This window comes from Acanthopagrus latus, chromosome 6 (genome assembly GCF_904848185.1).
Source record: "Acanthopagrus latus isolate v.2019 chromosome 6, fAcaLat1.1, whole genome shotgun sequence".
Lineage (NCBI taxonomy): Eukaryota > Metazoa > Chordata > Actinopteri > Spariformes > Sparidae > Acanthopagrus > Acanthopagrus latus.
This window is the reverse complement of record NC_051044.1, coordinates 6,868,985-6,882,479: the sequence shown is the minus strand read 5'-3', so window position 1 is coordinate 6,882,479 and position 13,495 is coordinate 6,868,985. Positions and strand designations below refer to the sequence as shown.

General features: G+C 40.5%; 1 protein-coding gene across 5 annotated transcripts in view; it reads left to right on the top strand.

Moving 5' to 3' along the window:
* Positions 1-13,495, top strand: part of lrrc38b (leucine rich repeat containing 38b) — a 43,558-nt gene that overhangs the window by 18,225 nt on the left and 11,838 nt on the right. Inside the window, exon 6 of one of the 5 annotated variants that reach the window (XM_037101861.1) lies at positions 7,555-9,209. The exons of the other annotated variants lie outside the window; for them this stretch is intronic. Within the exon in view, the coding sequence (XP_036957756.1) occupies positions 8,582-9,209 (628 nt within the window). The 5' untranslated portion in view covers positions 7,555-8,581. The remainder of the gene's footprint in view (positions 1-7,554; positions 9,210-13,495) is intronic. 5 annotated transcript variants of the gene reach the window in all.

Genomic DNA, 13,495 nt, shown 5'->3' with positions numbered 1-13,495 from the left:
AATACATTTAATCAAGATTTGAACCTATACAAACATAACATTGCCACTACATATAGGCCCTGTTATTAAAATATCAACATTAAATAATGTAAGGTCTGCCTGATGTCTTAATTTGTTCACAAAGGGGTTCATTTTGCCAAGGAAGTCAGGTCTTTGCAAATGTACCCTTAATGAACTTAGACACCCCCACATCCTCTCCATGTGGCTGCAGGCTCATGTAACCTTGAAAAGCTGATATTAAAGCCTGCATGTCAGCAGTGTTTTGCACAGTGCCTGTGTAATCAAAGTGGACAGCATGTTTTTATTGTTGGACTGCGCAGGAAGTAACGCTACCCAGTGTGTGTGGACCATTGTGGGCTTTGACTACACTCTGAGAGCTTCTGAAACAATAATAACTGTGACTCACTCTCACTCACCTCCAGCTGGTGGAATTGGCAAAAGAAGGAACCCTTTCCCACAGCCGTGAGAGGGCCCGTTAGTCATGCAATGGCGATACCAATATTGTTGAAAGCACAAGTGTAAACAGAGCTAAACACAGTTATGTGGGAGACATGGTGCCACATGCCATCCGAGGACACCAGATATGAGGTGTTATTTTGACAAATTGTTCAGAGGTGTCCTGCTCTTTCCTTTAACCTTTGTGGGTTTAGGTAATGAAAAGGGTTACGACAGTTCACATTCTTACCTATGGTGGAAAACTAAAGGGACAGTTCGGCCCAAATTTTTTTTTTTTTGTATGAGGTCCCAACTTTTGGAGTCAGTCATTGACAGGGTTGTATTGTTTATGTTTTGACACACTTAACAAAAAGTTGTAGGAAATTCTTTTTTTAAGGTCTAAGAGCCGAACTCCTACATTTTAAGATTAAGATGTTCCTTTATTGATCTCATTTGGGAGAAATTTGCAGGTAACACAGCAGTACAGAGGGAGGTCCAGTCTCATTTCATCAGCAAATATAAAACATACACTTTGACACGTTTTTAGTATCAAAAATCTGTTTTTAGTTCCTTATAGTCTTGTCTCAGCCATGAAAAAAAAAAAAAAAGTTGATGACAAACATTTTTGGTCAAAGGACAAAATAAAGACTGGCTCATAGTAAACGTTTTGTTTAAAAGTTTGAACTGTAATGTATCTTTTGTAAATTCCTGACCTGTGAGCAGTTTCATGTGGGAACTGTTTTATTGAGAAAGGAAATGTACATCTACTTATGGATGAGAGCTTAATTATCTAGCATCCCTTCCACGACTGGCTCCATACTTCCTTTTGTGCTTTTATTTAAGAAACAAAGTAGTTCCTGCATGAAGCAGCTCTTAAGGTCTGTTTTGATTTCTGAAAAGAAATATCAAGTCAAAATATGATCTGATTCAGTTAATTTAAAGAGAAGGTGAACATATCAAACACAAAGCACAACAGGTAAGATTGATTTTTTTGGTGAACTGTCACTTAAACACTTTTCCACTTTAGAGAGAAACTTGAAGTGATGCAACCTTTTCATGACCAAAACTGATAACAGTTAGAGGAAAGGGCAGAACACTTGAGAACAATTTGAGGTAACAGCTAATTTTTGTCTTTAATACACTGTCCCTTTAAGTTAAACTGTCTGCTGCTACTGTAATGATGTGGCAACAGTGATCATCCACATTTCCACTGTGCCCTTGGCTGATAGAGTACACCCCTGTCCTCCATCCCACTTCCTGTGTTGGCGCAGGGCAAGCGGCCCAGAATCCCAAATGTCAGCGGATGGCTTAAGAGATGACAGCTGCCGCTGCATCTTGAATGTCCACCGCCACATTTCGAGAAGTGTTGAAAAGGACGAAGTGACATTTGCAGCGGGCTTCTCCTAACATCCTCTTGTCTCCTATCCCCGTGTTTCCACCATGCCACCCCTTGTTTCCTGCCCTGCTGTGACCATGAATCTACATAGGATACAAGTCTGCTTACCGGGCCAAACATCATGCTGTGTTTGACATTCATCATTTATTGATGGACTGTTCTTTAATTGCAGCGGGAGAGTGCTTAGCTGCTCTGGTCTCACACTGGCTAATCCATGGGGAAGGCCCTCCTACTGAGGGGCCACATTTACTTAGCGCGCTGGGAGCACTACTGTTGACTTATAATGGTTGTGACACACAAAAAATAACCTGCGGGTTGTTCTTTCTCCCCTTTTTAGTTTAGTAGCATTTCACTCTCTCCTTATTCTTCTTCCCTTCCTACTCTGAGCTGAGACTATAGGTGGGTACAGGGAAGAAAGGAAATAATTGACCAAGTGGAGTCTGACCAAAGTGAGACTCTGAACCTGAACTCAGATGTCTGGAACAATTTACTATGAGGATATGTAATGGTGGGAAATACCAGTTATATTTAGTACTGATGGAAGGCTAAATATGACGTATTCGCATGTGTAAAGCAACTGAATGAATGTTTCACTCATCAAAAGTCCTGTGAAGATGAGTTTCCTGAGCTCTGCCTTGTTAACTAATCCTTCCATGTGTTTGTTCCTGCAACCACAGCTCTCTTTTTGTAGTTTACTAGTACTCCAGGACTTTCCTCTTATCTAATCTGTATCTGGCATGGGATTATATGCTTCCATATACTTATGACATTGCACAGTAGCTCTAAGAAGTCAGGGATTGAACTCCAGTGGCTACCATTCCTTATGAAAATCATGGCACATGTGCCACCTGTTGTATACACTGAACGGAAGTTTGAGGACGTAAACAAGTCGCTATTATTGAGATTGAATTTAACTCCGTATACTAAACCAGTCTATATCAAATGATAGACCCTAAAACCAGCTCTGTGTTGATTGTAGTGCTGGAATTGTTGTTGAAGCAACAGTTAAATCAAAACTACTTCAAAACAAACATTTTTCCTTTTTCCGAAGATCATTTTTGCATCATTTTGGTATGTAGCCTATGACATGTACATATATGAACATGGTTTGAAATGTTATCTGCCAACATATTTATACTGGCGACTGTACTGCAATCCAACAGGGGCTAATTTCAGTATGTTAAAGATGAACCCGGCAACAAGTTCCGCTCAATGTCGTCTTGATTTTTCATAAATTGACACACCGTCTAAATTATACTTTAAGTTTCTTGTTGGCAAAGAAGAGAAAGTAAAAGTTAGATTTAAATTTTTTCTGAAATTATGTCTTTTTTATCGGCAACCTTAAGTAATAAATCGATCAGTCTCTCTGATTGCACTTTGACCCAGCTGACAACCTGATGACACATCAGTAAACAAAACCTGGACTGATTCTGTGTCGCACCAGACAAGGTCACTAAACCCTCAAGTGCTGCCTTCTTCCCCCCTCATGTTACATTTACACGGCTTAAAACACTGCAGTTCGTGTCATTGCTGCGAAGACCAGAAAATCAATTTGTGCAAGTGGCCGTTGAGAAAGCAATACTTTGTCCCTTCCTGTTATGGACACTCAATATCAAAAAGGTTTGTTCTGTGCTAACCTTGAAAGCCTGTTAAAACAACAACAAAGACAAGTTGTTAAAATGAGTAGAGGGACATAATTTAGAAAAATATTGCATGATTTAGACAACTGGATAATTTCCCTGGTCTGGTTCAAATAAACAAAGCTATAGCCAGGAAAAGGCCTCTAACCAGAATAATAATGAGCATACAAATGTTATGCATACCACATTCAGCTGTAAAAATGCCTGTAAATTTTAGACATAAGTATTTAAAATGGATTCATAAAGTTTACTGCAGAAGTGTGACATTGCTGTTGCTTTACTGTCAGCTGTGTCCCAGCTGTGAAAGCCAGAGGAAATCACCATTAATGGGCATATATAGTTTTAACACCCACCATGACCGTCCATGCATGGAAGCACAGTGGATTGGGACCTTGAAGATACAGAAGGCCAGGCAAAGTCAAAGTAATTTGGTGACTGGCCAAGAACAAAAAGCTTTATATGAATATTCACAGACGGCACTGAAACAATCATATGGTTATAAGACCTTTTGTTCTTCTTGAAACAAAACTTAATTTAATCTACCAATTAGGAGTTAAATTCTGTGTGTATGTGCTTTTGATTTTTATAGAACATCTTTGAGGAGCCAGAGTCTCACTTTTTGTAGGGCTTAGAAAAACTGACATATCCTCGCCTGGAAACAAATAATGTTGCTTTTCTCAGACCATGTCATTCATCGAACCATGACCAACTCTCCCTGACCTTAGAACATGTACATTTTTGAGATTTTACTTTTCTGCCTGAGCTTCAATGGGCTTGTTAGTGTGGCTCTGTCTCTTTCTTGAGAATGTCCAGTAAGCTCCAGAGTTGAGGATGCTTCAAAAACTCAAACATCCAAGTTCTTCATTTTCCGTTGCTGATAAACTTTTATCCACTTTCTGATTTGAGGTGTCATTTTTGGGGAAACATCAGTTTGTCCGTCTATCTGAAGGTCAATGACATCTTGAGAACCATCCTAAACGCACCAATAAATGTTGGTGATGTAAGTTTCTGCAAAACCGCTGATATGCTGAAAATGTACATTATTTGTGGAGCAACTATGTTTCTTGGGTTGAGTTTTGAATTTTATAATTAAAACCTAAATAGGTTAGGTTTAGGCACAAACAATCTCAAGGTTTTGGAAAAGGCTATCAGTGCGACTGGAGATGTCCCAAGGTGCCATAAAATGCTGGAGCTGGAGATGTCTTGACTTCCTCTCAAAAATATTTTATCTGTTGCCAACAAAACAGACAAATGTACAAATGTACAACCAAAAAAACAATATCTGAGACCATGATATCCTCATCTTAATTGTATTTCTGAAGTCAAAATATTTATTTTCAATTTAGTGTGTTAGTTCATGAATCAGTACTAATGTGGCACAAATAAGTGACTGATGACCTCTGGAAGCAAGTGATGCCACAATAATGAGAATTTGTGGAAGCTGAATTTATCACAGCTAAACTTAAGTTATTGTGAATGCAACTCTAATGCTGCCTGGGTGACAAACTAGTCAGTAGACTAAAAGGTCTACTACCCCCATACAAACACATTTTCAGGGCTTCTTGCACAGACAAATTGATGTCAAGAGACTTTTCAGGATCACAATTGGGGATTGGACATCTGCATGACTACCCTCAGCAACAGAGTGGCCATTATATCCGCCAGTGGCAGTGCTCTAGTTGCATTTCAATGTGAACCATCTCCATTTTAAGTATCTCTAAGTCCATTTCATCTGAGCTGCTTAGCAAGTAATCAGCTGACAGAAGGAGGGCAGAGGAAATGTGTTGTCTTGTTTGATATGTACCTTTTTCCAAGAAAAGCCTTTCCTGCTATTACACTCTTACAGCTGCGAGGTAAAAATATTACAATGAAAATAAAACAACCTCTACTACAACTGAATGACTAATATTAGCTCTTACCAAGATTTACAATTGCAACAAGACCTGAACAAATGAATCTGACAACTGCACATATTGTACATGGCCAACTTTATGTCCCTTTATTCAGGAGTCAATAAAACTATGAAAACTATGAGCAACAACAGAATCACGTTTATTGACAATTTTGTTTTCACATACAAAGAATCTGGCATACTGGTAAGTAACAATAAACACAGTATGAGAAAATATAAAGAAAGCACAGGAAGTTAAGAAGCAGGAATAGAAAGTAAACATTGACATAAACAATAAAAAATGGTAAACAAAATAACATGTACAATATGTCTGTTATTTGAATTAAAGATCTTTGTTATGCTACTATATTGTGTCATAGCTCACATCTTAGCGTGCCTTAGTTGCAAGAGGATGGACAATTAGGCTGTAGAGGAGGCAGCTGTGAGCAAGAAGAAAGCACACAAACCAGATAAACACATCAGAGGGGAATTAAAAAGACATAATGGTCTTTTGACCAGGCACAGACAGGGAAAACATAATAAAGACCAGCGCATGTAGGAAACAGTCAGGCAAATCTGATGTCTGTACATGTAGAGGAGTGATCGTTAAAGAAAAGCAGCTATTGTGGGCAGATCACTTAAGTCAGGTGATTGAGGCAGGAAACCTGTGGGCAGGTATAGAACGAAAAGAGAAGTTAAGAATATCTTAGATTTTTTTTGCAAATAGTAAAAAAAACCCCAATGTCATTCTTGTCAGTCCTTAAAGATAAAAAAACATTTTTTTATGCACTACAACCACATTATAGTGTGTCAATAACAAACAACAACAAAAACAAAACATTGCTACATCTTACAATCTTACATCAGAGTCATTGCAAACATGAAGGAGAGTTGACCTGAGTTGAATCTGTAATGCAGCTCCAGTGATATGAGAAGAGGCGGAACCTGAAGTGGGCTACGGCAATTATAAGTTCTGTTTTTTGCTGTAAGAGGCTCCCACTCTTCAAAAGGCGTCCTCTAGAGATGAATTGCACCACTGATTATACTCTGTAAGAAACTGCATCGACAGCATTTTTTTTTTTTTTTGTTAAACATCAAAACCGTCCATGAGACAGCAAATATTTAAGAGTGACATGTTAAACTGTTTTGCCATTTAATTCAGTTATCCTAGTAAGATTTAAGCTGAAATGTGTTTTGCAGGAAACTATTAAAGCCACTGCAGCTTTTAGTGTGTCCCAGCTAATATATGCTGACTGTGATCAACATCTCTTTTTCTGATGAAAGAGCTGCTCTCTTCCCCGTGGCATAAAGTCAACACCACTAGTGAAGCTGCAGACTCATCTGACATCAGTGGACGCCTTGAGCTAGGAGTGGTATTATTAGATTACTTGTGATGAAGTGAGTTAGATGTCATTGCTTAACTGCCTGGTTGTTATGAGGAGCAGGTGTGTGTTTGGTCAATTTCATGCACATGTTGTGCACTTGTGAGTATGTGTTTAAACTTATTAATGTATTGAATTTGCATTGTGAGCGAGTTATCTTCTTGAAAATACACAATTACCATCCATGACAACACGACTTCCTTAGAAATTTCACGCTAACCTCGTCCTCACGGGTCTAATTCGCCGTTCCCCTGCAACAGCCTCGGTCTAATTGCATTTACCTGTTGAAGCAAATCCCATTTGGGAAATTCAATACACCTTCTGAATTAATCTATTTCTATTCATTATGGTTTGAGACTGATGGCACCTCTTTTTTACTATCCATTTTGTGGTCATAAAGATATATAAATGGAAAGGCAAATCAATCGACATGATGGTCATTTTTCAAGCAGACAGGTAATCTGCTTTTGCATTTTTACCTGACAATAAGAAACAGACTGCTGTAACTGTGGGTACAAACTAAGTCAGTATTCGTGGATAAAAGGCAAATGACTAATGAAGAGTCTCCAAAGCTCAAGTTGTGTTTTTTTTAAACTGTCAAACCAGTAAGGAAACCGCTTTATATCACGGAAGGATTGCAAAGCAGGTGAAAAGATTAAATATAAATATATGGAAGGAAAGGAGAAAATTCAAATTCCTTGAAATAAAAATGGTTGTCAACATTTTGCTTAAATGCTTTAAAATGAAGGAACATCATCATGAATAAATATCCCCTATATGCCATTATTATTATTTTTTTTTGTTCCCCAGATACAACTGATCGTCATTTCTTCACACTATAGGAAGTGACATCACATGTTGACAGCGTGGCTCGGTCACGCCTCCCTGGAAATAAGGAGAGGGGAGAGGGCATGAGATAAACCGTGGTAGATTCAGAGGCAGACATTGGATTGGCATGGCTGTGAGCAGCTCAGCACAGCAATCTACATGCACAAGGCTCCTGCCTGGACATTTGGATTCTCTCTGCACAGCAACACTGCCTTGAAACGGTGCTGGACAGCGCAACATTGAGCCGTGCTGTGTTTTCACAGCATGTTGCCGAGCACTGGGAGATAGAGAGGGAATAATAAAGGGGACAACCTTACCTCACACTTGAGCGATGGTCCGTGAGCTTCTCTCTCTCTCGTTTCACAGCATCAGGCTTTTCTACACAGAGACCTGGGACTAATGGAGGGATGCAGTGATGTTACTGTTCGCTTGTCATGCTTGAATCACAGCTTCATATATCCTTTTGTGTCAGAAGCCTTATTGTCTTCGTCTGTCACCGCCGCCAGATCAACTGTGGGGTAGCGCGGCGGACAGAGCCCCCTCCTCAACCCCCCTCTCCCTTGTCTGTGCCCCTGGCTTCTCATCACTCCCGGCTCGCTCGTGTCTATTTACCTCTCTTAAGCTACCCTCCCCTCTCTGTTCAGCGCCGTCTTTCTTGCTCTCCCACTCCCTACTGCTTACTATCTGCCTCTCGTTGCTCCACCAAAGCAGGCAGTCAGCTCTTCTATGCAAGAGGCTTGCTACATGATCTCCTGGACAACAGTTTTTGCCGCTGCTCTGCCACCTCACAGTTCCTGAGCCCTTCCAGATTTTCATCTCTACAACGGCAGGATGTTCTTCCACGAGGATTGATCCCCTTCCACCCCCTTTCACTTTCCCCTTTCCCTCCCTTGTCCTGATCTCCTGCCCTCTGACCCTCACCCTTTTGTTCTCTACCCCCGCCCACCCTCTCCTGTTTGCCCTTACCCCGAGCCTCTTTCCCCCCATAATTCATTTCACCCTCTTGACCATGTTGCCATGTGTCTGCTGGCTCCAACTTATCCTCATCTTGCTGTCCTCTGTCTTATGGACCCGGGGGGAAAACTGCCCAGCAACCTGCCTGTGCCCGGATCCTCACACTGTGGACTGCACTGGCCGAGGGCTGACCCGTCTACCCGATGAGATCCCCCTGGATGTGCGGAGGCTTTTGCTGGCCGACAACTGGATTCCCCGCATCCCCTCGGACTTCCTGGTTCTGTACAGTGACTTGGTCTACCTGGACCTCCGGAACAATTCCCTCTCCCACATAGAACCAGGGACACTCAGCACCTCTTCCAGGCTGGTCTTCCTGGATCTGGGCAGCAACAATCTGACTGAAATACCCAAGGGGACATTTGGGGAGTCCAGGAGCCTGATCAAACTACGATTGGGCAACAACCCCTATCTGAGCATGGTGAATGAGGAGGCTTTCCTTGGGCTCACCTCTCTGAGAGAGCTGGAACTGGAGCGTAATGCCCTGTCCACACTAAAGGTGGGGGCACTGAGTCAGTTGCCCTCCCTGCGGGTGGTGAGGCTAGAGGGCAACCCCTGGGTGTGCAACTGCAACTTTGCCAGCCTGTTCGCATGGCTGATGGAGAACAGTCACAAGCTTCCAAACGGTAAGCAGCACCATCAGAAGCTTTCCATGTGCTTGACCCAAATAACGCGTATCTGAGCACATCATACAACAGCATCATGGCAAATCCATTGCCATAACACCACTCTGGTCTATTTATGTTTTCCCTGTAGGAGAGGGAAACCCCCTCCCTCTCCTTTGTTCTAATTTTATCTCTTTCTTCCTCCACTCTTTTAGCCTGTAATGTGTAAAACTGAGTATGTAATATGAGACAATAGCTCTTGTTTAAATGTGAAAACTACAAGGATGCTCTGCTTTTGAATTTGATCAATTTCAAACTGGGACATCTTCAAAAAATGTCTGTAAAATAATTTTTGCTTGCCGTTTCTCAGATTCCACATTTCGCCAAGCTTATACACCGAGTATTGACCTCTATCCTGCGTGGTAGTCAAATCGATCAATTTGCGGCTTATATTTATATAATACTTATTTATATAAGCCTTGACATTTGGTGGACTCTAATTCAGCAATATTATCAATGATTAAATTTCCTTTTACTTGCATTTCAAAATCAAACCCCTTTTTGTATTCCTGTGTTTATTGCTCTGTCCATGTGAATTTTTAGGCCCATACTATAGAGTCAGTCCACTGCTGTGATTCAGCCTTGAGGATTGAGTTAGATAACGGGGCTGAAGTTTTGGTGTGCTTGAGCGTGCAAGGCACTCTGAATGTGTGCATGCACATCTGAGGAACAACACAAGACAAAAAGGATCACTATCTCCTTTTCGAAGTATTCTACTGTGGGTACGATCACAAATACAAGGAGCCAATTGAACTCAGCCCCTAAACTGACAGGATTGTAAATTCTAAATTGCATATACACAATCCATCACAGTTGTTCAAATCTGTGTAAATATGATTCATTTTCTAGAGTAAATGATATGTAAAACACCTGTCAGAAGCCATTTATTCCGAGACAAATCATCATAATTATGCTTTGTTTTTAGGGAACCTTTAATGTTCTTACTGAAGGTCAACCATATGTGTATTACTACTAATGTCCTAAGAAAAAAGGACACAGACAGCAGATATGCCTTCAGTACAAGCCAGCACGTGGGAGCAGAGGAGGCAAAAATAAACAGATCTGCCAGTTCAGCCACACATGACTAGTAACTCGTGCTGTTATCCTATTCAGATCAGTGTGTAAATGTGACGCATTACATTATTTCAGCCTAGTCTCAGAATTTAATCTGAATGTGGCTCATTCACTATGTCCAATTTAGTTCTTACATGTATTGCATTGTCAGGCACAGGGAGTTATCTATAAGGGTATAGAGATAAGGAGTGGGAACATTTATTTCTGTCAGTGTTCCAAGGTTGTTTAGGGTGTGAAATGTTGACCAGTCTATACAGAGAACAGTTTTTTGTCCAAAGGATGAATAGCAGTGGCCCACATCTTCTGACTCAAGGTATGATATTTTTGAGATGTGAGAAAGGACTTTAGGAATCACATATGAATCTCAAGGTTCAGGCAGAGCTGCTAACAAACCTCCCGTAACCTCATGAAATTAGAGAGACGCCAAAGCCTTTGTACACAAATATTGTGATATGTCAGATTGTAATTATGCAGCACAATTTTTGTAGCACAAAAATAACAATTTTTCTATTTCCAAATGGAAATGAAAATCTTGCTCGAATCCCATTTGTTATCTGGCTGCTGGCAAAGTTATAGCTCAGCTCCCCTAAAATTGGCTGGCTGTTGCAAACTGCTGACTACTCACAAAAGCAAACTTCTTGTATACATTTAGGCCATGGTGTACTGTGCTATTGATACTGCTCTCAATTTCCTCCCCGGTCTTTGTGCATTTGCCCCAAAAGCTGACAAGTTTGTGCCTGTGGGAAGGGAAAGTTGATAAACTGGCAAGAATTCCTAATTCCCCCTGGTTAGAGGCAGCAAAGGCATTAATCACAGGTTCTAAGTGTCGTCTACCGCAAGGCATAATGAATTGCATTAGTAGTGCTGGCCAGGCAGACATCAACAACACAGAAGAAGAAGCCAAAGGGACGGCCAAGCTGCTGGCATGGCTGCCAACTGGCCCCAGTGTATACAGACACTCAAATTGAGTTAGTAATGCGTATCTCACCTCATATGCAGCTCTTGCATCCCCATCAGTGAGTGTTTGCTTTGTGACCCCAGAGACGAGTCCATCAGCTCAGACACAACACACACACGCACATTCACACATACATGCTTATTTATGTGTGAATAAGTGGTCTGCATTCAGTCTTTTGTATAATTCTTTGGCCAATAAAAAGGTGTCTGGAACATTCTTTGCAATGCTAATAGTGCCAGAGGATTGGATAACAAATAATGGGAACGATTGTTGAAAGTTGAAGTAATTAGATTTTTTTGCATCAAAGACTCCACTCTTCTAAGGCAATGCTAATTAGATGTGTAACAGGTCGAATAGGACAAAACCATGCATCACTACAATGAAAATATTCTCTCAGACAAGTCTTTGTCTTCTTGCCTATAATGTGTAGAAGAATTGCTTTATTTTCTAATTGTTCGACAGTATAAAGTATGACACAACTAGCAAATAAGGGGTAAATATTGGCAATAATTGGCTATATACCAGCTACAGTCAATTATAAATATCTGGGCCAATTTTACAAAGCTATATATGCATTAATCGAGTGAACAAGCGCAGCATCTAAACATTATGATACAAGTAGCAGTATGCACCTTTTTAAAGTTTGCTTACAATCCGCCAATAAACACAGAGAAGAAGAAGAAAGAAAACAAGAATAAGCCACTGTTGTTGTGCTCTTAGCCTTGCATAGCCAGACCACGATCTCTATAGCGCTCTGTCAGGTTGCACCAATTAAACCAGTCACAAACGTGCTATACCCAGTATGCCGCAAGGGTGCAACTAGAAAATGGTGTCGGGGAAACTTGTTTTGCACGAGGGGAAAAGTGTGAAATTATCAACTGATAATTTGACATTTACAGTATAAATATCAGCCATGGAAAAACAGGAAAGTAATGATTGTTGGAATGAGATGAAAAATATCAATCCAATCTAGTTACACTTATATTTGCAGCTAGAACATGCCATTCCTGTTTAAAATAACAATCTGTCACTAACACATTTAAGTAAGTAAATTCTACACATTTACTTAGTTTTAGAACAGATTATCAAAATCTCAGAAGTTGTACCCCCCCTACTCCTGAACTACCATCTTTGACAAATTGTTCCTGTATGAGCTCACACTGCAGGGCAATGTGCAGTGCTGTGCAGACTATTGTTGAACAAACACAGCGTAGCAGTGAGGATTATAGTGAGTTGGATTTACAAACACGGCCAGTTCACACATGCAGTCATCGTACTGCCAGACCTAATTAACATAATGACTGAGCTCTCGATGGTGCAAAAGTGTGATGACCTATTCCCTGCAACGCTGTGTTGGAAGTGGCTGCACAATAGCAGATGGACGCTCATTAGTGAATGAGATTGACTTGATAAGCTTTTTCAATACGTATCAACCATCATGATGATTGTGGGTGGTTCAACTTAATATCTTTTTTATCACTGAGAAAATCAATTACAGAGACAGAAACGGCTTTTTAAAATTGAACATCCATGTGCTTTTAGCAGCCGTGTGGGTGTTGCATCCTCATGTCTCAAAAAATGTTAAAATGTACGTATGAGTGTTGACTCTCTTAACAACGAGCTCCACTGATATTAAAAACAAATAAAGGTTAAAGCTGGAATTGATGTCAATCAGCTCACATCCTTTATCATTTCCTGTGAGCACAAAGAGGTTTATTACTTTTGGTTTTACTTTCAAAACCTGGAAGTGTTGCTAATCAGGTAAAACAAAGTGTGGCTGTAGATTCCTCAGTTGCATTAATAAGGCTGATGACATCACAGGCCTAAAGTGGTGGCTCATTGATTGAACGTCAACACAAATCAGCATTTAGCAGTCACAAGTTTCAGAAAAAAAACCCACTGTAAATTATGGCACCAGCAGAAGGTAATTAAAAATCGTCAATAAATCATGACAAATCTGTCCTGCTATTTTAAAAGTCATCCTGAGATATCTTCGGTTCCCTCTGTGATGGCCTGCATAATGTAGCAGCTGCGGCGCCCATGCTGTAAACCCAATTCCCCTTCCATTTTTCACGTCTTGATTTCCCCTGTGATTTCAAGTTTACAACAGAGCACACTTTTTTGTTTGGATAACTTTGATTACTGCAGGTCAGCATGATGAAAGAGTGGAAGATGCTTAAAATTCTGAGTGGGTTTTTTTTAGGATAGACTAAAC